Source organism: Drosophila yakuba, chromosome 3L (assembly GCF_016746365.2).
Source record: "Drosophila yakuba strain Tai18E2 chromosome 3L, Prin_Dyak_Tai18E2_2.1, whole genome shotgun sequence".
In the NCBI taxonomy this organism is placed as follows: domain Eukaryota; kingdom Metazoa; phylum Arthropoda; class Insecta; order Diptera; family Drosophilidae; genus Drosophila; species Drosophila yakuba.
In genome coordinates, this window is record NC_052529.2 from 297,682 (window position 1) to 325,666 (window position 27,985).

The following is a 27,985-nucleotide window of genomic DNA, read 5'->3' on the forward strand; positions in this document are numbered from 1 at the left end:
AAGAGGTGTTGTGAAAAATGCTGTGCTGCTGTTTTATATAAATGCAGGATTCCAGGATTATTCAGTCTGAAAGGAGCACGCAAACTCAGCAACATGTTGCTGCCCTGTGATGGTGTGCGTGAGCACGTGCCAAAATAAAGCGAAACGGGTAGGTCCTTGAGCGAACTACGACACATGTGTGCTCTTCAAGGACCGTTTCCACAATCAACAATTAGGCACTTCACACCACTGGGTGAGTCATGCGCAGTATGGCTCCTGGGAACATTCAACCGAATAGTGGCAGAAGTACAGGGAATGGTGCGCCTCTAGCTAGGAACCAGTGCACATCCGTGCCTCCTGTCCAGTTACTCTCGTTGTGGAACAGTTAATTATTTGATTGGGATTCTCCGTATGTTCAAAGGTTGCCCACATGGCAGTTCGGTGGCGGAAGTATACTGCGGATGTGCGTGGAAACGTCAAACAGGCGAGTCAGGGCGCAGGCGTCGGGTGCATGTGGCACTTTGGTTGGTTCGGCTCTCCCACATCGGCATTCTGGCATCTCTTTGGCTCAGCATCCTTGTAAGCTGTTGTCGGAGCAATCTGGGCATGGGGCGGCTGAAAGGAAAGCAACTTTCCCATTCACGAGCGCACAAGCCGCAGGAATCGCGAGCGCAGACAATTCAGTTCGGCTTTAACGTAATGGACGGAAGGTTTGAATATCGCGTCTCGGCTCAGTTGTACAGACATAGTCCCACTGCATACAATTGGAACTTGGCACTTGGAAGATACTACACAACGCATGGCAGTGTGTGTATATAAGGTTGAGTGCCAACGATTGGGAATAAGTAACAGAACAGTTCAAATATGACTTATAAGCAAAGCAATTAATACCTTGGCCGCATTCGTGACTCGCTTAAATCGAAATCGACATTTCGATGCCAGTCGGATATCAACTCCCAAGCCTCAAGCCGTGTTTTAATGCCCCAAGGATTCTGCCCTCTTGCATTAGACAATGAGCAGGTGCGTGTGATTAACTAATGAATCTGTAGTGGGCCTACCCCACCCACTCAATTTAGCCTATATGCGTGTTTATCTGTGTGTTTTGTTACTTATGCATATGTTTGCCTCGACATCCTACAAATAAGAAATTAGCCGAGAGGAAGCTTGGGACTAAATGCATTGACTGCGTATCCTTCACTGCCACACCCTAAAGTGACTGTGCTATCACTCACAGGGGGAAATGACCCACAATCATAACAATGAAGATACAGATGAGAGCTCGCATGTAGATATTTTATGGAATGACTGATAGCTAACGTATTTAAAAGGCACGACAGACTTACAATTAAGAGTAGAGCTTTGGTTTAGTCACACATTTTTCAATTGCACTTTCTCAAGATTTCAGCTAAATTGGGCCTTACAAAATCCAATTTTTTAGTTCTGCGCGTAATACATAGAAGATGGCAACCGAAACCTACTTGGACCTGACTTATGAGAGGGGCAAGGTGTCGAAGAGGTCACTGCGACCAAAGCTATTGAAACTGACAGATGTGACGATACCGCACCGAAGTCGGAAGAAAAACAAAGTGAAGGTGAGTTGTGAAGGAGCATTTGAGCAACTACATCTTCTCTCGCTGTTTGCTTTAAGACAAAGGACCGATCAGCCACTTCCGTGCGCGACAGGATCTACGATGATCCTGCCTACACGGAGGACATAAGCCACTTGGCGAATCCCATGCGTCGCAGTAGCATTTCCGGCAAATCCTTGCTGGAGCACAAGGCGAGGTCAGATGCAGGCGGTCAGTCGTCGTCCAGCAGCCTACTGGCCAAGAACCAGCTGACCCAGGAGCTGCATCAGTATGTGTCGGGAAAGCAGGCCAAGCTCAAAGCTTCCGGCAGCACCGCCATCAGTCTAAACTACGAATGCGATTCCAGCAGCACCGACAACGAGCTCCAGGAACCAATCCCAACCAAAGGGGGTATGACCCGCAGGGTGCGCAGCTTGGAGCGCAGTCTGGCCGCCACAGGCGCGGAAAGGGCGGAAAAGAAGGGCACCCAGAAGCGCAGCTCGAAGCAGAAACGGAATCTCAGCCTGGACAACAATCGCCATCTGCCCGCTGGCCATCCGAAGAGGGAGGCAGGAGCTGTTGGCAAGGTGGGTCACGATGCTGATGCAGGAGCTCGCAAGGAGCGAAGTCGGAAGCCCTACGGCGGGATGGGTCCGGATGGGGTCCCAACAGAAGTCGGTGAGGTAGACGACGGGTACTCTGCTCGCGGTTCCGTCCAGAGTTCCGCCTGCACCTTACCCGCGGAATCAGCCGCCGACGCGGCGAAGGTTGCCATTGGCAAACGTTTCCTGCGCGGCGAGATTGGAATCAAAAGCTTTAACTACTATCTGCTCAAGGAGGGCCTAAAGAGTTCAAAGAAACTAGTGGACCAACAGCGAAACCCAGCCGCCAGTGCGGAGTCGCCTCTGAAGGCCGAGCAACGACACTGCCGCAGTGAGGAGAACATTTACGAGGAGATTTTCTTTAAGGACACGGCCAACGCGGCGAGCTCGTCGGCAACAGGAGTGGCCACCGGCATGGCGATGCCCGTTGCCATGACCATGTGCGATCAGGAGACGCACGGCCAAGAAAAAGGAGCTCATCCGCATGGATTAAGTGCCGCCAATCCCGCATTTGCGGACTGTGAGTTCTGCATGGAGCAGTGCAGCAAGGAAAACTGTGAATACTGCTTGGCACACGCTGAGCAGGTGGCCAGTAAAAAACTGAAGGCGGGGCAAACACAGGAGGAGCAGTACCTGCACCAGGCACATAAGAAAGACACCATGGATTCGCGGCCTAGTGGTGGTCCGGGAGTCGAGCTGCCCACCGCGCATATACTAGAGTTCCAGTCGTACAACCCAAACAATCCAGGCGTTTACAAAATAGAGACCACGCCGGTGGCCATAACAGGCGACTACAACCCGATCCTGCAGTTCCAGCAGTCTTCTGCCACCACATCGACCTCAGCTACCACCACGCCCAGTGAGCCCCAGATTTATGGTGGATACTACCTGCCCCATACGAGCCAGCGACCATACCACTCGCCAGCTATTACCAACCAGCTGCCAAGTCACTATGCGGTGGGTGGCAGTCTGCTGCTGGCCCAGGTGACCGGGGCCACTCAGGGGTCAGCCACTCCTCCTCACCGACCTCCTCACCAGCAGCACTTCATAGTGGGATACCAGAACGGAGGAGGTCTGTCCGCAGGTGCGGCTTCCTTACAGCGGTTCAACACGAAGTCCTCCTCCTCAAGCGACTCGCTGCCCTATCACAAATATAACACCATGGCGCGGCTGGAGGCCAATGTGCTGGCGGCACCGGCTACTGGAGATCTCTACTATGCGGTCAGTGGGACGCAGCCGCTGCATCCGCTCATGTATGCTGCCAATCGACCCATTGGAGGATCCCAGATACTGGTGGATCCCTACGATCCGCAGATGTACAAGAGCGACTCGAAGGCATCGATTCTCAGCGAGTTCTCCCTTCGCAGCAGCGAAAACTCCCAACGCTACGCTCGTCATCCGCATCGGCGACATGGTGGGCGTGTCAGTGATTCGAGTCTCTTCTCGGTGTACTCGAACTCTGGTCAAAGGCGGTACTTTGGCAGCTCGGAGGGCAGGTTCGGATACGACTGTAGACGGTGCAGCCTGGACGGGGTCATCGGAATGAGCAGCGCAACTGGAGGGTCCATGATGGCGCCCGATAAGTGCAGCTACTCCGACAACTGCCGGTTCGAGTGCCGAAACTGCGACTGCTCGTCCAATTACTTTAGCTCAGACTTTGATGATGTATACGGATCGATAGCGCGGGGAGGGAGCAGCGGCATCCCGCGGAAAACTGCAGCAGGAACACTGCCATCCAGCACACAAGACGATCACATGGAGCGATTGGAAGCCTCGCCAGCGTCGATGGAGCAGCAGCAATACGCAGATCTCAAACAGAACAAGTACGCCCAAGACTTCTTCAAGCATGTCAACGACGTGAAACGTAGCATTTATCAGTCGGAAATGAAGAGAAACAACAGCCTGGAGTCTTCAAGGACTGCTCCAAGAGCTGGCAGCAGCACAACAAGCAACTTCAAGGCAAGTCCCAAGCGGACCGCCTCACAGGAAACCAGACTAGTGACCACACTTCCGCTCAGCAGGAGTCGGCTCTCTGCCGGGGTGAAGCCCACACCTGCACCCAGAACCAGTCTCCAGGCGCAGGCTCCTCTGCCAGAGAGTGCCGTCTCAAGTAAGTAGAACATTTACGTGGACTTCGATTGCACATAACACTTGTATTATTCCTAGAAGATCCTACGCCCAGTAAGCGGAAAAGCCAACCAACTGCCCGCAGAGAGTATCCATCCTTGGACCGGCTTGTTGCCTCTACCACGGGCACTATTCCAAAAAAATCCAGCAGGAGCACCACAGCGGCCAGCTCACAGAGCCCGAGGCTGACGCAAAAAGCCAGAGGTTCGGAGGCTCCCGAAAAGAAGGATGCACCCGAAGATCAGGTGCCGTTGCCGTTGCCTGCGGCCAAGCGGCACCATCGCACAAGCGCATCAAAGACCAATCCAAACGCTCCTTGTGCCAGCTTGCGCAGGAAGGACGTTCCGGCCCCACCGCCGCCCTCTCCCGCCACATACTCCGACCTTCAGGAGCTGAAGGCCAATATGGAGGGTCTTCGGGACGACACCAAGTCGCGAAGCTTGGAGTGCGATACCAACGATCCCACGGCAGATGATAGTTCCAGCAAAACTCAAAAGAAAAGTCTCAGCGGTCCACCGGATCAAGTGAAGGAAGTCCCCATCGAAGCCACGGATGCAGGTGCAGTGGAGACCGACGACAACGACGTGTTCTATGATGCACGCAGCGAGGACTCCGGCGGTGGTATCCCGCCCTTGAGTAGCAGTGATGTTTCAAAAAAGGTGAGTGTGTAATGCAAGGCATCTATTTGGTAATCGGGAAAATATTCAGACTATTATATATGACAATCAATGGAACTACTGGATATGTTCTACTTTGCATTTCTACTATTTCATCAAAGTCTTAAAATGGATTTCCAAAAGCTTAAATGTTAAAATGACATACTTTTAAGAATACAGACCACAGAAACTGGCCAACTCAGTTACAGCCTGAAAATAGATTAATAGCTGTTCGTAATAATTGGATTGGGAACATAGATAATGAGAAGGCATCGAGTTCAAATGAACATGAATGAGATTTCAATTAAATGATTTTTTTACAGAGTCCATCCCACACGGCGACACTCACGCGGACACCAGAGAACATCATCACGATTGACAACGAATTGACAACGGCGCACTCTGCCGAGGATAATGATGCTCCGTCTCCTGCCCCCGCCGCTGCCGCTGCCCAGGGGCGTGAGCAGGCGTCCTCCAGCGCGGACAGACCGAAAGGGAATGCCATCAATAAGATAACCACAGCCCCAAGCTGCGAGGTCGGGAGCTCGGCTGGAGCGGAGAGCAAGCTGGACTCGGCCGCACTCTGCCAACCCCGACCACGACCTCGCCAACCGTCGCCCCACCCCCCGCCCGAAGGCAAGGACACTGGGGGGGCTGGTGACGAACAGGCAAGCAAAACAAAACACGAACACATGGAGAACACCACAGCAGACGCCCCCAGGCAACATGTTGGACCAACATGTTCGGAGGGGCAGCGCACCGGCGCGCCAGCAACAAATGTTGCTCGCGGACACTCAACAACCACCAACGCTGGCAACACGGGCGCCAGCAACACGAGCGCCAGCAACAGCGTTTTGGAGCTGGAGCTCAGTTGCAAGACGGGCAACACGGACAGCGAAACGGCAACGGCAGCGGTAGCGCACAGGTACGCGACTCGGCCATTGCGCCCCAATCTATAAAGTGAAACTTAAAGTGCTAGTCACCTGAACTTTTTGTGGCAAAGAGGCAGTTTTCGGTGCAAGCATCCGTCCGTGCACGGCGAACACTTGTTGTTCTTGCTCGCAGGTGCTCGCAGGATGCCCCCGGGCCTGTGGCCAAGTGAAGTGTAGTGCATGCCGTGCTGGCCAAAGCAAAGGGCTGAAAAAGCGGCGAAAAAGTCAAACAACTAGTGAACTTAAATAACAAACAAATGGTTCGATTTATTTGAAAGTGCGCTAATTAGGCTAGTGAAGCTATTTGCACTCCGTGGAGAGGGCAGCCGAATGCGCAGCATTCTCCCTCCTGAGAGGGTTACTTTGGGTGACATTTGGCATCACCTTGTGTTCGGTCGCCTCCCCTTGAAACTTCAGTTTAAGGCGGCTGGCATCGGAGGCAGCGGAGGTGAAGTGGAGGAGCGGTGGCAGGAAAGCTGCCACAATTGCAATCCCAACCGGTTATGTATTTTGCATCCCTTGCAAGTGGGCAGTGGTCGCATTCGTGCGATAATTCTATTCAATGTTTTAATATTTCAATGGCGTGCAATCAATTACCCAAGAGCTGGCGTACCCAGCTGGCTCCAGAATTAAATTGTGGTAGGAACCATTTTAAAGGAAAGTGTCGGGCTAAAAGCCTGCTGAATTGATGCCTGATTGCCCCTTCAATCAACTCTTCCCTCGTGATAAGTTGTCGAGTGTTTCTTAAAGCAGCTGCGTATATTAATATAATTAATTACCAAACTCTGCGTTCACGTGATGGATGACAGAGTGTATGTATGACAGAACTCAGCGCGCTTACATCTGCGTGTAAATATCCTGGGGCATGGTGGTGAATAGACATAAATCAACCCAGAGCACAAAAATTCAGGAAAACAACGATTGGCTGCTGCAAGTGTACCCATCGAAATACGAGTATGCTACACTTTTTTCCTTGATTATAATTATAAGCTGCACGATTTATAAGTTTATTTTGATAGCCCGTCTTGTGCTGCGCGATTTCCATTTGCCTTTCTTCGGTAAAAATTCGGCAATCAATAATTTTGGCCAAATGCTTCGCCCCCTGGCTTTCCCCATCGCTTACGGAAAAGCCCCGATTCAAGACCAGCTAACAAAAATATATTCTGACCTTTCTTGCCGTTGTTCGTGTTGGTATTCAATCACTTGCGCACACACCTACTCTGTGTGCACAGTCGCACTTTTCCTAATTATTTGTAGCTGCGGAAAAAGAAATTAAAAATTTAATGTCGCACTGAAACTTTTGTGTGGGTTACAACCGTAACTCACGTGTCATTTATACCGAGCCATGCGGTTGATTAATTCATCGCTCAGGGTGAAGTTAGTTCGCTAGTAGTTTCCATCAAACGGACAAATTTTAAGCGCTACTAATTGAAAACAAGTTGAGCTTGCAATGAGGGCAAAACAAGAAAACCAGTGAGAAAAGCAATCCAGGGCCATCGACAAATCAGAAACCGTCTGGCTTTTATTGCTACATTTCGGCATTTTGCGAAATTGGGGCCGACCTTCAAAACCTTCAAGCCGAAAATAAAAAGTTGGTTGCAAGCTCGCAAGTGCATTAAATTAGTATAAATTGCATGCAGCCTACCATTCGATAATTATGAGGCTGATCATTATATGTATAGTAAGCACGGGCTTGCAAATATGGTATAGAAAACGAGAAACTCGTTTCCTATGGCCGCAACTTCATTTGGTCATTGGCTTTTAGTCAATGCCGCTGGAGCTTAGCTGCAGCTTAGTTACCACATCTTGCACCAGTACCAGCAGCAGCGAAGAAGCAGCTTCTGGGCTAGTAAAATGGAAAATGGAAAAGTGCAAGTTGCCTAACAGGTATGCGAGATAATGCAATCGATTTACTAGTACCCGTCCTCGTCCTCGTCCTCGTCCTCCAACTCCACCGCATCCTCATCCTCTTCCCCTTCCTCGAGTCGCCCTCGTCCTGCTCTGGTTTGCCGAAGACAAGTGCGGCTTAACATGATTGAAAACCAGTTTTATGATGCATGCCGCAGATGCAAGCGCAGTGCTTTGTGTTTTATTTACTATATCCAAACCTGCAATCACTGCTGCTCAATAGACATCGAGTTTTTTAGCGGAATGCGCAAATATTTTTAAGTGAAAACTTTTCCCCTTCGCGTTTTACTGAAAATGAAAGAAGTCTTTGTTTCACAGTGCGTTGCGGAACCAGAGTTTTGTCCTCTTGCTATGTTTTATTCAGAAAGTAAGAGGAATTCTTACTTTTGCTGGCTTGGGGCTCGGGGATCGGGTGGTATGTAAATCGTAATTACTCAGTCACTTAACTTTCACTGCGAAAAACTAATCAATGCGCTTTCAGCAAAGCTCGATTCGCCAATTAAAAAGTGCAAGGCTTGAAGACACAACAAGTACAGGACGACAAAAACCATTGCTGGCAACAAATGGAATTTGAGATGCTGCTCAAATAGCCAAGCCAAATTATTAAGGAAACTCTGATCAGACCACGATGAATTGAAATTCAATGCATATTAATAGTGCAGCATGAAGAAAAGGCAGCGAAAAGCTGATGGAAATTAAAACACGTCCCACAGCGAAGATAAAATTTGCGGCTTTCAGAGCAAGTTAGCTCCACTTCCTGGTTACTCATTTCGCTTATGTTATATTTTTAAAAGCTCATTTTTGATTGCTTGAATATAACCATTGAATAAGTTTTCTAATAGAACACGTATACTGGATACATGCAAATTGATCTAAGCACGTGGGTCGTCATTGAACATTTTTCAAGCCCACGCACTTAAAAGTTCAGAACATTTCCTAATAAGAAGTAGTCAGCTAGACCTTTCTTTTCTCAAAGTTACCTTACATGTTTGTACAATTTAAACCGCCATCCGAATCATATTCGGCTTTTAAAGTTTCGACCTTGGGGATGATGGGATGCGATTACAAGAAATACATCGTGATAATAAGATGAGCACCCAAGACGTGGGACTAATCAAATAAAGACGTAGATTGGTATCTACCCGAATGCTCAGTAGAATGACCATCAAGATGAGCTGCATGCCCAAGATACCCTTCTTCTTCAGCTTGGTCCACATTCAAAGATCATCAACGCTTCCAAAAGCGAACTAGGCTTAATAACACCTACGCAAGCGAGATAATTTGGCAGATAGGCAACAATCCGAAGATTTCAACGTTCGGTGTTGGCTGTTGACCATATTGGAATGACGAGTTTTGAGCCGATTGAATTTGTGTGCCAAATTAAAAGCGTGGGACTGAACACATTCTTTGAACTTGCGTTCTCAGTCCCATGAGTTGAGAGCCACTTACAGATTCGAACGAAGCAGCAACGATATTCAAATGGTGGTACACTTTTCATACTCAAATGCAAGTCCGAAGACATTCCAGATGAGATGTCTGATTTTATGTGTTTAACCATAACTATTTGACAGATTTGTACGCTATTTTAAAGCCATGACACCCACCACACACCTTGCAATCGCAGCACATTGTGAATATGAACCCCGCGTTAATGTGAAATAAACTTGTATTTATGCGCGTGTGTCATTTTCTCTGCGGCTGTTTTTCCAACAGGTTTAGCCAACGGTTTATCCCACCCATTGTTCAGTTCAGGGTCAGGCTTAGAAAACTCTGACAGCTTTTCGAAAGAACACCCAAGCCTGGTTTTACCAAAATATGAGCTGCGATTGATTTAGTGCCCATGCCCGTGGTTCCACCTGCAACCAACACTCAAGAAGCAGCACTCGCGTCGTTGTCAGTGGCACCACCACTTGCAGCAGTGGCAGCAACAAGGCAAAGCACTTACAGCTGGTGAAACTGCACAAGATTGCTGTGGCAGCGTTTACTGCAGCATCGGTGCAGATGTCAACGAGTTCACGCGAGTGCTGAACCATGTTCCCGGACATTGAACCGATGTTCAATGGCTCCAATGGTTGGTCCTAGCCATTAGGCCGGCAAGCCGCTGAACGCAGAGCATTGGCGCTCGAACGGATAAGGGTCCAAAGCCAATTCACTCTGCACTCTTTAGTAGTCGGGACTACAAAGTGTTGGGGGCGACTAATGATTTCAGCTGCCCTACTCCATTTCACACACATGTGTACGTATCTTACAGTGAGCCGACACCGGAGGTACCTGCATGTGCGACGGCGGAGAATCCAACCCACCTGCGAGCACTGACACGCCAGGACTACGCCTGCATCGACTCGAGCGAGGCCCAGTCGGACGACAGTCACCTGACACGCGACTCCATTACCAGGGAGTCCCAGAACGACGAGCTCTCCTCTTCGACTCTCGAGAAACTAGACGTCAGCACACTACCACTGCCCGCACTCCCCAAGCGGCGCCGAACCCGCTCCCGCACCAGCCCCTCCAAGCACCGGCACCAACAGCAGCAGCATCAGCAGCATCAGCAGCAACAACAGCATCAGCAGCAGCAGCAGCGTCATGAAGTTATCGGAGATGCCAGCGCGGTTGATGCATCGACCGCAGCAGCAGCAGGACAACAGCACCTCAAGCCAGCACCACGTCAGGGAGCAGCATCTCCAGAGTCCCAAAAGCCAGAAATAAGTGGCTACAAACACAACGCTGCCGGCCAGCAGCAGAAGCAACCAGCACACTCGCAACAGCAACAGCAACAGCAGCAGCAGCAACAGGCACACCTCTCCGCCTTCCAGGAGTACGTGGCCAAGCGAAGGGAGAGTCTGGAGGCGTCCAATCGTTGTTTCAACGAGAAGCTAGAGGCGCGCAGAATGCATTACCACATGGGTGGCAGCGGAGCAAATGGTAACACAAGCGCCTCCCATCTGACGGCTGGCTCCAATGGAGTGCCCACCTATCTGTTTGGAGAAAATTTCTACGGAGTGCCCGGCACTGGACGCAAGTCCATCTCGCCTGCCACCAAAAAGGAGGAAATATTCCTCAACAAGTCCGGATGGGTGCAGGTCAACACGGCGCGTGGGGGCAAAAAGGAGGACAATGGCGGGGGCTACCGAGGCCTCAGCTACGCCCAGCAGAATGGAGGCGGACGTATTGCCGCGATGCTGACGGATCCTGGACGACGCTCGGACCTGGCACGACAGTCATTCATCCTGCAGCATCAGCAACAGCAGCAGCATCAGCATCAGCAACAGCAACAGCATCTGCAGCAGCAGCAGCCGCATCAGCAGCAGCATCAATCCAATATCAGCATGGCTGAGCCGAAGTTTGTGGGCTCCAAAGTGGAAGAGCTGATTCAAAGAAACGAAGCACGGCTGAGTGGCTGCTCCATACGCGATCCTTCCCTGCGTCCGGGCCATCGGATCATCGATCCGCAATTGGCGAACATCCTGAACGAACGGCCGGGCTTCTTGCCAGTGAAGGGCCCCAATGATCTCGACTCCCCCATCACTCCGATTCTCTCACCACCTCCCGCTTTCCAGGACAACAGCCGAAGTGCGCGGCGTCAGGACAGACGCAACCCGGTGCGCCAGCAGGCTCCTCTCCCCCTGCCCGTGCCCTTCCGGTCGCAGCCCCAGATGGACTCCCAAAACCCCATTAATGGCTCCGCCAAAGGCATGGTGTTTTCCCGCAGTTTCGAGTACGACACACGCCGTCACACGCCCACCGATAGCTACGTGGAGACGTTCTCCCGCAGCTTTGATGGCAACTTGTCGGACCGCCTGCTCAACCTGGCCGTTCTGGCTGGCCAGCGGGAACGGTCGCCCAACTTCAGCACCCTCACCGGCAACTCTCCGAACTACCTGACGAAGCGGGAAAGCGGCGGTGGTAGCAGTGGCTCTCTGCGCAGCCGGGACAGCTCGCCCAAATATCTGCATCCGCAGACAACCACTGCTTACCTAAATGCCGCCGTCAAGGAGGCGCCTCCCGTCTACAGCGTCCCCACTGGCAGCCAGGCCAAGTACTCACCGCGCTCCCGTCTCGAAAGGACTGCCGAGCGTTCCAAAAGCCACGCCCTGGGGCGTTCTCGCAAGTCGCAGTTCAGCCGCGTGGGCAGTGCCGGACCTCTGATGGCGCATCCGAGCACGGCGAGTGTGGGAGTGTCGCGTTTCCGGAGCTTCGATACGTCCAAGAGCCAGCGCCTCAATTCGTGCGACAGTGGTGCGAGATCAGGTCAGTAGACAGCTTATTACCCATTTTGTCAGAGTTGCAAGGTAATTTCGCGTGAGAAATCAGCACCTGCGAAGTGTCACGTGCACCTTGTGCGTCCGGCTTCACTTTCAGCTATTCCAGCTGCCATGTTTTAGTTACTTTTTTTTGTTTAGTCCTCGAGCTTCAGGAAATCGCCTGTCAAATCAGCGACAGAGGTGAAACATTTCAAAAACCATGGTATTATTTCTCATCTTAGTGGTTATAATCAGTTTGCAAGTTCTGTGGGTCCAAAAGTGCTCAGTGGACCAACCCTAATCTTGGTTTATTCCACAGATCTTTCCAACGACGAGCTGGACAATGAAGACGGCGGCTTGAACGATTTTCTTTCCACCGCCAGCCACAAGTTTCCTAAAATGGGAACCAGCAGCGTCAGCGTATCGCCGTTCAAAATGCAACGCCAGCGATCCCTGACTCCGGATCGGAATGACTCCCATAGCTCGACCAGCAGCTTACGGAAGCAGAGATCAAACACCCCGGAGTCCAGGTCCTTGACCCCCGAAGAACGTCGCAAGAAGGGGTCCCAGCTTTCATTGAGCGGCGCCCGGCAAAGCTCCAGCTCCAGGAGCAACACCTTCGAGGTCCGCCAGCGGCACGAGGACAAAACCCCACCCAACATATCACGCAGCTCCTCCAGCTCCAGCTACAGTGGCGGCGAGTCCCACGAGCCACTCAATGGCACAGGTGGCACCACCGTTGCACCCTCGGCCGCAGTTTCCGGCAGTGGCGCCTCTGGCCATCGACGCGCACTGACCGCGAAGCAGGCGGAGCAGGAGCACCGGATTCGACGCTCGAGGTGGGTTAGCAATTATAAATGCCTTCTTTTCAATACTTTAAGGCTAAACTAGTTTCCATTACACCTATACTGTACTTTCAACCCCACGGCTCCCTCACAGATCGTTGCAACTAACCGAACGCTCTCCGAACCGAGCGCACAAATCAATTGTTAACGTGGGAGCTCTGGCTCCGCAGCAGCGAACGGTAGGTGTTCCCTATCAGCAGTCCCGCTTACCAGGTGGCGCCGTTTTCCCCCCCACCATCCGCACCTCTCCAGCAGGGGCAAAGATCCTGGTCAATTCGCCAGCGCCACCCAGCAACTCGGGGAGAGGGCGACAGAACGAGACGGACAAGGCGCGCTCCTTCGACTATGACTACAACAACTTCGGTCGTGGTGGAGGAGCAAAGGGCTCCAGTCGCGCCGCTCACACCAGTGGCAGCGGCGGCGACAGCGGAAGCAATCAGAATCTGCGGGTGGAGAGGGAGACCCGCTCCTTCGACGACGAAATTTGCGAAGCCGTGCTGAACAACAACAACGGCAGCAACGGAAGTGTCAGTGGACTGCGCTTCCTGCAGCCTGCCACCGATTCCGGGCAGGTGTCCATGGCGTCCACGTCGTCATCCCGATTGCGCAAGTCCAATTCGCCTGTGAGCGCATCTGGAATGGAAGCCTCCCGGTCGCCACAGTCATCGGGTTCCTCGAGCAACAATCTCCATCAGCAGGCGAGGCCATCGGGCAGTCCTCAGAGCTACGGGACGCGACATTGCGACCACGAGCTGACCTACGAAATGCTGCGCAAGTCGCCGATCATGAACTTCCGCCGCGGGGACAGCGGCGACTACGAACTGCCGGTGATGCTGCGGAATCGAGAGACCATCAACTCGGGCGGCAACAGCGAGCTCAACTTCATGAGCAATGAGACGCGAATCTACGAACACCCCACCACCATTCTAAAGACGCAGCGATCCCTCCGCCAAAGTCCGGGGTCACGGGACGACCTCAACCTTGAGGTGGCAGTGGGAGTGGGTGGCGACTACATTTACAGGCAGCCGGCCAGCCAGCCACGCAGCAGCAGGTACTAGAACATCTCTACAGCTGATACCTTCTGCATCCCCAGTGACGGCGTGCTATCTGTATATTAACCTAATCCCCACAACTAACCGCACACAATCTTCGGATCCAGGTCCACCACTTGAACCAAGTCTAAAACTAAATCGCCCAAGGCACTAACACGACCAGAGAAAGCACCCGTAGGTGTGTGTGTTTAAGAGACTGCTTAATCATACTAAATAATATAGGTACTAACCAAATTTATGAACTTATGATGTGCGGTGCTAGCAGCCTACTCCTCACCTCAACTTTCCACGGCTGGCGACATCCGCGCTGCACTGCAATACACGTACTAACCTACCAACTAAAATAAATATACGCATACTAGATGCCCAAAAGGAGGCGGTCCCACCTCTAATTTCCCATCTCAGAGATTAAGGAAGGCTTCTGTGCGTGGCTTATGTATCTCGTGCTGTTCCATAGTGTTAAAGCGGAGTACCCTGCGACGGCAACGACGAAAAGTTGCACCAAAACCTTGGATACCTGCGATTACTGGCCCCGCTGCGCCGCCTGCCAGCACAAAAGTGCGTCGGGAGAACTCAAGAAGGGTCTGGCTGCGTCCGGAAAACCCAAAGTCCTGCTGGATCATGTGCAGCCCCATGTCACCTCGGTGACCGTTAATGAGGACAACGCGATGCCGAGCCCAAAGCTCCGAGGCTTGGAGAAGGCGAGTCCGTCGTGGACCTTCTTGTGCAGCGGTATTGCCAGCATTTGCCAGCCTGTGGAGCAGGCGGAAACCGACCACAGTACTGCCCAGGAGGCGGCGGAGGAGGATATTGTCTCCAGGTGAGTTATAACTCATATAAAGCTATTGCTGATAACAATAAGATGAGTGGCTACATCGGAATAAAACCGAGTACGGTGTATAGTGGGTGAGTCATCAATATTCTTTCCCATTCTAGGAAGGTTGTAAGCAACGAGGGCCGCAGGACGGGACGCAGTCGGTCTCTGCCAAGTGTAATGCTGCGAAGACTTTATCTTGATGGGTAAGATTTTCTTTTTCTTTCCATTTTTTTTGGTTACTATAAGTAGCGTCTATAGCGATTGCAATCGATTGTCCCTAAACTCGGGTGCAAGGGAATATTGGGTGCCGCACTGTCACTGTCCATTTCCCTTAAATGATTCAATATTCAATAATCCATTCTACGCCAGCAGCTTTTAAGCTATCCTCCACCCTCCTAGTCGCGAGGACAAAAAGGATCCGCTTCCTCTTTATTGTCAAGCAAATGAACAACCGGCTGTGGCACAGTCTCCCATATCAAAATACCGAGTTCAGCGACCTACTACTCGACTTTCCCATAGACACACATTTGACATCGTCCTAGCCATCCTTCCCATCCCACGCATCCTACCCATCCTGCCCATCGCCCTCTCGACTGTTGTCCTGCGTCCTTTTTACGTAGTCCATTAATAAGCAATGACGCTGTTGGTGTTGGTGAGGGAGCCTTCGTGTTGCCGAGAGGCAAAAGGAGTCAAATACAGCTGACGAGCAGTATTGACATAGATGGCCACTACTACGGAAGTTGTGCGAAATATATAGCCTCTTGAAGTCCTGCCAGTTACAATAAAAATCCCTGAAATCCCCTGGTCAATTTGAAAGTGTAGGAAGTGGAAGTTGTCAAATTGGTTGCATACTTGTAGGCGCAAGCATGCGCAGTAAATTGGCTCCTTCGTTGCGTAATAGGAAGGCAAGTTTGTGGCTTGGGAGTACTTAAAGGTTCAAACTAATGAACACTAATCATTCATCAGCTATTTAGAAGTTTTTAACTTTTATGCTTAACAACATTTACATGTGCATTTTTATGTTCAATATTCGATTTGCTTGTATATTAGCTAGGCGGCAGACTTATTTCGATTAAGGCATCAGTACTTCACCAAAAAAGACATGTAATTAAAGAGTTGTGACCATGGAGTAATTCACAAATGTCGCTCTTATGCGTCGCATATTCAAAAAGCCCGCGCATTTCCAACTGCGAGATGCATGACAAGATCCTGGTGGGGAACTCGGCTAACGCCTGCACTTGGCAGCATCTGGTATTTTTCATATGAGTGTGGTATTTCCCCAACGCGCACGCGGTCACACCAACAGCAAATATTGAAAAAAACAATAGTTGAGCGGACGCGAAAAAATGCACTTAAAAGCAACGGCGGTGCGCGCGTCTTTCCGCCCCCTAAACGCAACTCAGCTGTTGACAGTTTGCATCGCATCCGCGTCCAGCCATTAACCACATCCCCACAAGGATAACGTCGCCAATGCGCTCCTAGATCGGTCTCCATACGCAGTGTGTCCATATACCAACCGAAATCCGTGGAACGTCGAAAAACTGACGCCCTTGCCGGTCGCCGAACGAACAAACGAACAGAACGCCAAGCGTAGGCTGCCCCGCGTGTGTGTATCTGTGTATGCGGGGTATACGGTGTATTCGGTGTATTTGGTGTATGTGGTGTATAAGTACTGCTGGCATTCTCGGGAACGCTTGGGCAGAAGCCAAAATGTGTGCCAGCGCATAGGGAACGCGAGGGAGAAGGAGAAGGAGAACGGTGCGAGAGAACGCAAATAGCGCATCTAAATAAGAAACATAGGCGAAAATCAATAACAGCAAGCGAAGATTATTACGCAAAAACGACGGGCACGGGCGCATATGAAAATGTCTACAACGGGCGCGGATAGTGGGCGTGCCTCGGCCACCGAGCTCGAGGAGTCCGCCGTCGTGACGATGCAGCCCAGAGAAGCCACCATCCCCACCACACTGACCACACTTACCACTTCCCCGCCTCTCGTCAGCAGCGAGGATGTTTTCGCCAATCGCGTCTCCCACACCACGTGGTACTTGCCCGTGGAGGATTCGTCCTCGTCCTCTCCGCCCGCATCCGGCGCCAACGAAGCGCTTGACGCGACGCCTGACGCGGAGCCCCAGGAAGGGGATGCGGCTGGCGACTCGTCCACCAGCACCAGTGACGAGTAAGTTGCTTCCGGTTCCTCAAGGACGTGGGCCCCTAGAATGACCTCCAAATATTTACTTTAAGTCGCAGTCTTCTTAAAACTATAGTATTTCTAAGTAACTTGCTAATCAATGAGCTCATTTGAAATGTGCTCATTTTGCGGCCCACTGACCAATTACTTCCTGAACTCTTAATCCTTGAATTTTCACTTGACTTCCTTCCACTTCCTGCCACTCCTGCGGTGTTAACTGGGCCATTTAGACGTACCTGTTGAGGCGGATGGACACGCGTCCTATATATAAACCTATTTATGCATCCCTGCATAAATCCAACTTTTGGTTTTCGGTATAAACATTTTTGTGGAGTTTGCAGTCACTTTGGTGTCTAATATTTGTTTAGTCAGAAGCTTTCAGAAGCGGAAATACTGCATGGCTCATGTTTGTTTATATAGATTTTAGTTATATTACGGGTCAGAGGAACCAAACAGTTGATATGAGGGGCGATTCGTCACGAGCTGGCACGGCTTACTCGTCGGATTCCGCGGACTGATCTGCATTCCAATCATGCTTTGGAGTACCGCGGTTTCAAAAATGGTTCATGTCTATCAAAAAGTTGTGATAGAATAAGTTGATGCCAAATTCCTGCCATGAAGTCTTAAAAACTTGAAGTTTGAGATATTTGCACACGAAAATAGCGAAGTCCATTACGCACACTCTCAAGTTGAATAGATATATTTTATTTCGGGATGTGGGTCCTATGAATCATTGCTGCATATTTTACTTTCCAAAGAATTTTGACTTTAATGAAATTATCCAAAAATGATGTGTAAATAGTTGGCAAGGAGCAATAGCCCTGCCCTCCTATTACTACTTATTTTCATGGAGTAGCTCTACTACAGCACGTAAAACTTATTTATTGACAGCACAGTGGCTCGCAGTGGAAAGTCATGCTTTCGGGCACGAAATCATTTGGATAAAATAATGTTTAATTATGGTACATATAACATTCCCAAAAAAGAGGCGGCCCGGGGAAAGTTATAGCGAGCCAGCCACCACATCTGCTGGCCATGCGTTGGCTTTGATGCTAGGTGCGCTGGATTTTCATTGAGTTTGGTTTCACTGGCACTGGCAAAACAACAAAGCAATGCAGCCTGGTTCCTCTGCGGTAAATGAGACATTGTGGCTAAAAATGCAACCGCCCACAGCCCTCTGGTAGTTGTAGAACTTTTCCCTGGAGAAGAAACATCCCTGACAGATGACGGCGCATCTGGCGGTTGGTTAGAAGTCAGGAACTCGAGGAACAAGTCTTGCAGTGGCGCTTGGTAGCATAATTCACTTGACATTTCCAGGCCAAACATACATACATTTGCAATTTGTTAACGTAAGGGTTTGGGCAGGACCGACTACGTTTAGACCAACAAATTACCAAAAGAAGGTGTATGTATGAAGTATGTAATGCACTGAAGTTTCAAAACTGCCCTTTTCCACTCCAAAAGCATTGCAACGCAGAAAACATCAGTGCGTAAACCAAAACCAGATTTCTTTCTATTTCAAGCTGCCTGCCGTCAATAAATAAACAAGTTGCCCATCTGCTGCATCTGCCCCGACATCACACAATGTGCATCTGCCATCACTTATCGTGTCTTGGCGGCGTTTCTATTTTTGGAACTCTCATTACCGTCGGAAACAAACTCTTTTTCGGGCATTTGAATACAAACATTTACAATTGAATACTAGGGTATACTAGATTCGTGAGAGTATGCAAAGGTAACGGTGGCATTTGCGACTTGATCAGGATCCTTGCTGGGATCACACTAGCTGAGTAAAGAGCATCTGATTATCGGCTTTAGCGTTCTTTCGTGTTATATTTAGAGTCATCAAAATTTCCCATCGTATATTTGGGATGCGGCAAATGAACTTCAAGGAACTCGTGAGTTGCAAGTCTGAACACTAAACCAAACATTCAATGTATACACATCTTACAACTGCTAGGGAGCACGTATTTCATCTCACTTGAGGTCACCTCTCACCTACACTCAAAACGACAAATTCCCCAGCCGAACTTATGTACATAGTATATAGGAATAATCAGTCCTTCCTATAATGTGCTTATCAGTAAAGCAATGTCAGCTCTGTTTGAATTTGCTCAAACTGCTGAGCATTTTGATTGAAATAGCAGCTTGTGTTTTTTAGGCAACTTTATATTACTTCAACCCAACCGACCAATATCAAATGGCAACGAGCTCTATATTTGCGCATACGGATCGATCAACTTTACTTTACTTTTTCTTACTTTGGTTGGGACTTAAATTCCGGAAGATATGTGTCTATTTTTACGCAATTTGCAGCGAAAGCTGTAATTACAGACTCTCTCTTAATACCCATACACGTCAATAGGTTATTCATAATGAGGCAAAGTACCCACAACGTCATTTAATATGAATGTGCGCAAGTCACAACAAATCCAAGCCACAAAGTGCGGACTCACTAAACAATCTCTTATTTTATAAGCTCTAATCAAATAAACAGAAAAATATGATGATGAAATTATGTTCTTAACCTTATAAAAAGTTTCCGAGCATACATATGTTTAATGAACTAACATGTTTATATAAATTTGTTAAATAATGGTGATTCACTTTAGGATATTGACTACTTGAAACATCATATTATACAAGACTTAACTATCCCAATTTAATACTCTGAATACCATTTTATTTGGGATGAATTTATGAGAACATATCTTAAAAAAGAAAGGTGTAAACTTTCGGCAAAGAGTGCGTGTCGGAGTGGGAATTGCATGCGCACCTCAAATGGCAGACACATACTTAAACTTCTTCCTCCTACTCTTACTAAGCTCGATTCGTTACTTTAATTATGCATTCACAAATTGTACTTAAAACCCACTTCAGAATCATAATCATGGTAGGCTTGATGTGATGATCATGTGTATGGGCTTAGTTGTAAATTATATTTAATAAAGTGGGGCGCTGGTCATTCTCGAAAGCCTTTTCTCTCCATAACATAAAAAAGAAAACAAGTGAGACTGCTGCAGTCCATTTTCTTGACTATCAGATACCCCTTATTTACCCAGTGGGCGTGGGTGGTCGCAAATAGCACATTTTTGCATATCTTAGGAACGTTTCAAGTTTGAGGGCGTGACAGATTTCGGCGTTAGAGTGGGAGTGGCACGTCTCTAGAACAACGCGTTGGCTAACTGTAACTTAGTAGCTCAGAATGCCTAGACTCACCGAGCAGCTTGCTTAAAAGTGTAAGTGGTAAGGCCCACACAGCTCGGTCTTATTGCGATGGGAATTTTGCGCATACCAGGTAGCAAATAGGGCCGAACCTACCTGCCACTGCATCACATTCGCTGGTCTGAGTTGCAAAAACCGGTTTGATTTGAGTTGCAGTTTCAGATACTACTACTACATCTGCCTATGCATTACACCGTGCACTTTGAGCAGTACATTTAAACTCCTGGTCTATGTAGAAATCCCTTAAAACAGTCTTCGGTGATATCAACAACCTTGAGATTCGTTCAAAAAATGGAACAAGTCTAGTTTCGCTCAAAAAATCGAGAGTTGCCTTCCCCATACTTTAAATACATTTACATTACCTAGCACCTGCCTGTTTACAAAAAGAAAAAACAGACAGACCTTCGCGAAGCAGATGGACTTCCTGTTTTGTTCCTTTAAGAGGCCTCGTTCGTATTTCAGATTCGAATTCAGGATCTCGACGTTTAGTTTTCAGCTGTATTATAACATGTGGCATTCTAGTCGACAGTGCTTAGGAGAGCCTTCCAACACAATCGTTTTCCAAGCCTATGACTGAGATTGACTCTCATAGCCGGCTGATAAATCACGTGTTCATTAAAACTTAAAATTGTTAACCACACGCCATTTGAGAGCGGGACAGAGCACCACTGAAGAGCTGGCAGGAGTAAAACCGGTTCCAGCGGCAGATGTTTCATAGCTTCCTCTTCAATGACTCAGCGTTATCCTTCTTGAGTGGAAATGCCGCACTTGAGTTCTTTTTTTGGAATAGCGAGGAAGTCCGGAAAGAAAAGTGGCAGCTGAATACGAGGGTTTACTTGAGAAGAGGAAACATAGCTTCGAAATTGGGAAAAGTATTAAGATCTCAGCTAAAAAACATTTTCAAATTTAAATGTTTCAAATTCATAAAAGAAGTTGTAATGTTTGTAATGGTTGTTAAGGGATCTACTTATGCTTAAACTGGAACTGCATCATTGCTATATGCACTCCAAACTCACTCAAAGTCCTTCCCCTAGTTTGCTTTGAAACGGCACAACAATAACAATAAGCAAGATTGAGTGCATCGGCAAGATGAGCAGCTGGGTAGCTGTGTAGCAGCTGAGGGTTGAGGGTTGATCCAGGATCAGTCTGAGCCGAACCCGCGAACCGTACGCATGCGCTCATCGGAAGTCGGGACACGACATCGCGACATTGATTACGTTTAACAGTGAAACAGTCTGAGCATGGTTACATATCACTTTCGGTCAAGCCTAACTCAGTTTAGTGTGCCACAGCTCGAAGCGCCAAGTGCCACAACTGCAAAGTGCAGCAAAGCGCGAAAGGAAGCCAACAAGTCGAATATGAACAGAAACAGTCCGAGTAAAAGTATGAGTGTGAAATCATCACAACTATATAGGCGCATTGCTCCAAGAAACCGATCCATGCCTGGCATGAGGGATCAGCGAAACATGACCTTGCAACGGTAAGCTGCTGTGGTGGAAATGTGTCGTTGATGAACTAGGCTTCATCTCCTCATTTCTTGAACAAGGCTTCCTCAAACTCTTTGAACTAGACTTGATCACACTTCTTGAACAAGGCTTCATCACAATTCTTGAACAAGGCTTCATTACATTCCTTGAACTGGGCTTCAGCTCACTCCCTGGGCGGAACGTCAAAGAAACTGCATCTGTCTGATGTAGAGACCGTGTTCTGGGGATCAAAGGCAAAACTGCATTCCTTCACGTATCCCAAACATAAATGGTTTTTGTAACGCGCACGCAAAGTATTCAAGGCCTGCTGTTGCTCTGCAGTTCGTTTAAAGGAAAATCGAGTGAGGAGCGGCCTATAGGTAAAGGAAAATAAAAAGATATTCCAGAGAGATACCCCAGGGGCGCACAACCTTCGCCTCCCGCTTTCGTTGTGCGAGAGGATGTCCTGTTGATTCCTAATTCCCCACCCCAGATTACCACGGTCCTTTCCCAGCATTTAGGGTCCTGTCTCGGTGTGTTTGTTTTCTTTGTTTGTGCCTGTTCTCAAAATACTTGTTCCTTGCCTTCAATAAGCATACGGAAATGGAATTCGCGAAGTTTACATAGGATTCGGTTCGAGAAAATCCTTTTTCTACCTTTTCGAGCAACTTGTTTTTTTTTTTGGTTTGTAAACTATACCTGCGACATCAACTCAGTACCCTCGATGCCACATTCTCACACGCAGCCCTTGTGGCGAATGGCGTAACCTTAGGAGAGATTTCTAGGAAATCTATAGTTTGCTTTACAGGCTGCACCCTTTGCCGCCAAATAATGTGCTGTCGTAAATATTTTACATACTCTGAATGCTTCCGTTTAGACTCTCATGGCCACGACTTCTTCGACTAAACAAAATGTGTTCTTCTGTATTTTTCAGAATCCCAAAACGTGGAAGCAATGAAATGGGGACAGCCAGTGACTGTGCTGCGAGTTTGGTAAGTAATACAATCCATTGAACAGCTACAGGACAAGGATAAGGAGTACTCTGCTCATAATGAAATGAAGTCATTAAACTTGGACTCTTGCTCGACTAATTAGGGCTAAGTTTGAGTGCGGTGTAGTCTTGTGCCAAGACCAAACTTTCTCTGAGCTGCATTAGCCGTATTAACCGGCAGTAAGGTGGCAGAGAGTTCAATAGACAGATCACATTTCTGCCCAAGATATTTATATAAGAAATTATCCAATGACGGGGATTGTAAAAAAGCTGTAAGCGTCGTTGCAACCGCAAAACACATCACCGTACATAACAATAGGGACTTTCTTGCTGCTCTCCCGCTCAATACACTGGGCACTACACTCTTTGGAATTTTTCATGGCAACCGCATCCGAGAAGAGGAGGGTGTCATGGTTGAATAGATGCTACTAAAGCCCTTGTAGGTTTATCTGCCGCCATAAATGAACCCGAAATATGATCTCCGTAAGAGGTGCGCATTGACGAGCTCGGGTCGTTTTAGTTTGGTGACCACCATCTTGAAGCGGATTAAGTGCAGTATAAAGGCAACTCGTCATTAACTGAATAGCTTGATGAATGCCACCCATCATTTGAATTGCATTTTGCCTCTGCGCATCCTTCCATTGTTCCAGGCAGGTGATGTAGATGCAAAAACTAATCACGCAAGACAAAGCATTGAAACAGTCATCATCAGGCTGTCATTGGTCAAGCCATCAGTATCAGTCGGTTGCCGAGGTCGCAGACAATAAGTTGACCCAGCACAGCCTGTGCAACAAAGGCAGACATTTGAGACAAGTGGCCGCGGCTCGTGCTCTGCCATTCTTGCCTTAATCTAATCAAGCCACTTCCAGCCAGACTCCTGACAATAGGCTCCCAGATAGAGTTGATCTCAAAGGCTTTATGTCCCCCATAATGCCAGAGCCAAACTACAAGGGGTCTCCACACACTTATTCGCCGGGCGACGACATCAACACTCGTCAGCACTCTCGGTTCTCATGTGGAAGCCTCGTTGCCGGCATTTGCGGTCTATCAGTTATTGGTTATCGCTTTGCCCGGTTACACTTGCCAGTGCTGTTTGCGGAAGTCCCGCTGCCAGAAGGCAGAAGCCAGAAGGCAGAAGGCGCTATGAAGAAGCTGATAATACCCACGCTCATGGACACCTATGGGCTGATCAAGTTCTGGGACTTCGACTCGGGCGCCCCTGCAGGTGCATCGCTGTCCACCAGAGGGAGAGTGGATCTCAGCGTGCCCGAGGGCAACATCATGCCTGGCGAGGGCTACAAATGGAAGTCTCGTCTGTTTCAGGTCGGGTCTTGCTGCACGAATAATTCTACTCTATTTACTATTATCATTAATTGGTGGTTTTGAGAGCGGTGCCCTGATAAGGTAATGATATTTCAGCCATTCCCCGCCAGCACCCAGTAAGCACAACCCTGATTCTGGCTGAGAACACACATATCAGTAGTATTGCCAAACGGAAAACGAAACCCGATAAAAATGTCAACCAATTGCCTATGTGTGAGCAACGGGGCATTTAAATGTTAGCTTACTTGCCTTTTGTTACCTTTCGTCATGCAAACGCTCATTCGAAAAACGACTCCTAAAATCTAGCAGTAATTATTTGAAGCATACTTGCCCCGGCTACCTGGACCCCAGAACTTCATTAGCTTTATTAGTGTTTCGTCGTAGTTTCGTTAACACAATTTTGGGCGATTCTCCTGCGACATAGTTATGACGATTGCTGTTTGTGATATCATCGTTGTTATATTCCGAGCCTGGGCCGATACGAAGGGATAAACAATGCTGCGAAGTGATAAGATACTTGTGGTTTCGCGTGAGAAGGCGAGTTCCGCTAAAGTCACAGCACCTAATTCTGCAGCCCCGGTGGATTGTCAATTAATATCTAGACATAAAATGCAAGCAGGTCAATAATGTCACTTGTTTTTTCTCACTTACAGTCGCAGCAGATAAAGGCGGTCTCCAGTCCCACGCTGTCCGAGCCGTGCTCAGAGGAGCAGCCCCAGAAAGCAGTTGAAAGTACGGAAGTGGCTAGCGCAGGCAGCAGCGGCGGAAGTGGAGGCCTGGGCGTATTGCAGAAATTCAAGCGCACCTTGAACAACTTTAACAGCAAAAATCAGATGCACATCTCTCCGTTGTCGCCAGCGGCAGTAGGAAGCAATCACCCAAAGGCCAAGACATCGCCAACGACACCGACCGTAAGCATAGCACCTTCGGCCACGACGACCACAGCTGGCGATCCTGGATCAGAGGGCGGTGACACGAGCTCTGGTAAATACCGGTTTGGGCCCCTCATTTGGCGCACCTCCAAAGAACGCCGTAAGACGAAGTACAACCGACGCGACAAGTGCAATTCTGGTGACTCGGGCATTCAGATCGAGCTGGAACAGGATGAGCAGTACTCCCGAGCGATGGCTGTGGGCCGCCAGGATGAACCCCGCGCTTTTGTCCTAACCAATGGTGCTGGGCTCTCCAAAATGCGAGCCATACGTCGCACCAACTCGGCAAAGGCGAGCAACCTCCTCGGTCCCTTCATTGTTAAAACCAAAATAGCCAAGCATTTAAACATTGGAGAGTCAGAAAAAGCTGAGCGCAAGGCGCCCGAGTCTCTGCCCACGCGATCGCTCAGTCAACCGAACGGCCTGGAGTCCTACGGCATGGGTCGTCCCGATCTGGAGGACAGCGACAGCGACAGTGTCGCGTCGAACGAGGAAGGTAGGTCTAAAGCTACAAGTGCAATGCACACTTTTACTAAAAGTGGTTATTTTTGGCCCACAGCTGTGAGCTTCTACCCAACCATCTATGCGGAGGTACTCTACAACTTCACGGCGGGCGGTCCTCAAGAACTGGGGCTGGAGCGCGGAATGCTTATAGAGATATTGCGCAAGGAGGTTGGACCCTGGTGGTTCGGCCGCATCAAGAAGGAGGAAACCAATCTCGTGGAAGACATATTGGGTCCTGAGCTGGGCTGGTTCCCCAAGGAGTTTGTGCGCATCATACACTGCCCAGAGACAGACAATTTCTTTTTGGCGCACAGGGCTGCTGCTGAAGAGGCGGAGGCTGAGGAAGCGGCAGCTCGTGCAGAGGAAGGATCGGTTCCTGTTCCCGTTGCGGCATTTGCCGAGGACACAGATGTTACCGTGACCACAGACCAAAGCAACGTGACCCTCATTGTCATTGAATCACCATCAACTCCGAGTGCACCCAGTGTGGACTTCGTTGCCCAACCGGATCACAGCACGATCATACGCCGCAGTGCCGTTCGCGAACTGCTTGATACGGAGGTCAATTATGTAAAACTGCTGGCAGCCATTTGTGATGGGTAAGAGATCGAGACTGGACCAATCGTCATCACATGCTTAATTTGTGTCCCATTTCAGGTACCTGCCAGCCATGAGCAAGCGCATCGATATATTTTCACCAAATAGTATTCGGCTAATCTTTTCCAACATAACGGCCATTTACAAGTTTCAGCGAAAGTTTCTTGAAGCCTTGCGACGAGGAATCGAGCAAAACCAGATTGCCAAAGTTTTTCTCAAAATGGTAAGAAATTAACTAGAATCGATGAGAGACAGCCGTTTGAAATATACCATTCCTTCTGCAGCACAAAGGTTTCCTATGCTACTCCACCTACTGCAACGCATACCCTCGAGCCCTAATAGAACTTGAGACCTACGATCGCGTAAAAGACGCCCGTACAATTCTTGAGAAGTGAGTAATTGGATTGTAAAATGTCGACTTGGCAGCTAACTAATAAAAACACTTTTAGCTGCCGCGAATCCCAAAACCTGGCCGAGCTTCCCCTCTCTGCTCACCTGCTGGCACCGGTGCAACGAATCTGCCGCTATCCCCTGCACCTCAACGAGATTATCAAGTCGGCATTGGAAAAGGGAGTTAAGGAAGAAAATGATATAGACGGCGCGAGGTCAGCTGCCAAGACAACTGACTATGAGCAACTCGATGTCAATGAACTGGACATACCCGACACTCAAGACACTGTCAATTTGGCGCTGGAAGCGATGCGCGGCATCACGGAAGCAGTCAATGAGGGCAAGCGCCACAGCGAAACAATTGCCAGACATCAAGCCAGCTTCCAAAACTTTAAGGGACCCCCGCTGCACTTGCACAGTGCTCGTTTCTTCCTGCAAGTCGATGCCACGCGACAGAAACAGAATCTGTGGAACAGCAGCTACACTCTGTTCCTTTTTGATAACCAGCTGGTGTACTGCAAACGAGATATTATTAAGCGGAGCCACTTCATCTACAAAGGACGCATTTTTCTGGATCGCTGTCGCGTGGTAAACGTGAGGGACGGAAAAATGTTTGGGCATACCATCAAGAACTCCCTACGCATCTATAGCGAGTCTCGGGACAAATGGTACGACTTTAGCTTCCGTTCGGCGAACCGCAAGCATCGCTTCCTAAGCACTCTCGCCCTGGAGCGCCAATTTGGTGGTAAGGCTCTGTATGTATCAGAGATGACTGGATTCGAGTACAATTACGAGGAGCGACCGGGCGATTACTCAGACCAATCAGATTACGATGCACAAGATTTTGAACTACCAACAGTAGTCACCAGTGGTGAGAGCTCACTTCCGGAGTCGCCGGCCAAGTCTACGTCTCGCCTGTGTGAGACATTGCCAAAAAAATCGCAGTCCAGGGACGGAATATCCAGCGCTGAAAGCTCTCAAATAGTCTCCACCACATCTACAGGTTCGCTAGGAAGGCGACATTTTGGCAACTGGTTCCGCAAGCCCAAGAGCGCCAACTGCACTCCAAGTCAGTCCCCGACGCATAAGCCGAGCTTCGACGCAGACGCCACGCTTACGGAAGCCCGGGTTGCTGCCATGGAACTGGCTGAAGCAGCAGCTGCGCTGGTGCCAACGGACAGCTCCTCTGCGTAAATACTAGGGACAGCTTTGTATCGAATCGCAAAGCACATACAGACACCGTAAAGCAAACATAAACTCGTGGCAGAATACACGATATAAAATATTTGTTACAATAATATTAAATTGTCTTAAATTATAGTAACATGTAGTTGACCAGTGTTACATTTTGTAGATCTTTCGTTAGTTACCATTGGGTTTTTGTTCAATACAAAAGTATGATTATGTTTCTATTTAATCGTGTATATTCTTGAAGTGGAGTCATAATTTGCAATTAATATTGCGATAATAAGAGTTTTAGATGTACAATAAAAATGAAAATATTGTATACTTCTGGCATTTCAATGCAGTTTTATATAAAAATGTCGCCGACTGCTAGTCTAAAATCCTGTCCATACTTGTAATTTTAGGTTACGTGATAATTCGATAATAAATATCCGAAAGTTAATTAAATAATTAA

The 27,985-nt window shown here is 48.8% G+C and overlaps 1 protein-coding gene across 6 annotated transcripts; it reads left to right on the plus strand.

Moving 5' to 3' along the window:
• Nucleotides 1-312: 312 nt before the first annotated feature.
• On the plus strand, nucleotides 313-27,981 carry LOC6532220 (serine/arginine repetitive matrix protein 2). 6 transcript variants are annotated; one of them, XM_015193745.3, is made up of 16 exons: nucleotides 661-999; nucleotides 1,418-1,571; nucleotides 1,628-4,259; nucleotides 4,316-4,935; nucleotides 5,256-5,857; nucleotides 10,024-12,020; nucleotides 12,333-12,852; nucleotides 12,953-13,909; nucleotides 14,368-14,730; nucleotides 14,847-14,930; nucleotides 22,544-22,601; nucleotides 24,577-25,351; nucleotides 25,415-25,958; nucleotides 26,017-26,179; nucleotides 26,241-26,347; nucleotides 26,406-27,981. In XM_015193745.3, exons 2-16 carry the CDS (start codon nucleotides 1,440-1,442, stop codon nucleotides 27,538-27,540), a joined length of 10,689 nt encoding a protein of 3,562 aa, XP_015049231.1. In that variant the 5' UTR covers nucleotides 661-999; nucleotides 1,418-1,439; the 3' UTR covers nucleotides 27,541-27,981. The 6 variants fall into 6 exon arrangements, with proteins under 6 accessions (XP_039229585.1, XP_015049231.1, XP_015049229.1 ...); XM_039373651.1 differs by lacking the exons at nucleotides 14,368-14,730; nucleotides 14,847-14,930; nucleotides 22,544-22,601; ... (3 more) ...; nucleotides 26,241-26,347; nucleotides 26,406-27,981 and having other exon boundaries at nucleotides 313-999; nucleotides 4,319-4,935; nucleotides 12,953-14,048; XM_015193743.3 differs by lacking the exons at nucleotides 661-999; nucleotides 1,418-1,571; nucleotides 1,628-4,259; ... (5 more) ...; nucleotides 14,368-14,730; nucleotides 14,847-14,930 and adding an exon at nucleotides 16,040-16,906.
• Nucleotides 27,982-27,985: the final 4 nt, after the last annotated feature.

What these genes read in the sequence shown, in the direction of transcription:
- LOC6532220 (XM_015193745.3), top strand. Translation starts at nt 1,440, where the DNA reads ATGGCAACCGAAACCTACTTGGACCTGACTTATGAGAGGGGCAAGGTG. An exon ending in GGAAGAAAAACAAAGTGAAG is followed by an intron (nt 1,572 to 1,627) that starts GTGAGTTGTGAA and finishes GTTTGCTTTAAG; the next exon opens with ACAAAGGACCGATCAGCCAC. An exon ending in GAGGAGGATATTGTCTCCAG is followed by an intron (nt 14,731 to 14,846) that starts GTGAGTTATAAC and finishes TTCCCATTCTAG; the next exon opens with GAAGGTTGTAAGCAACGAGG.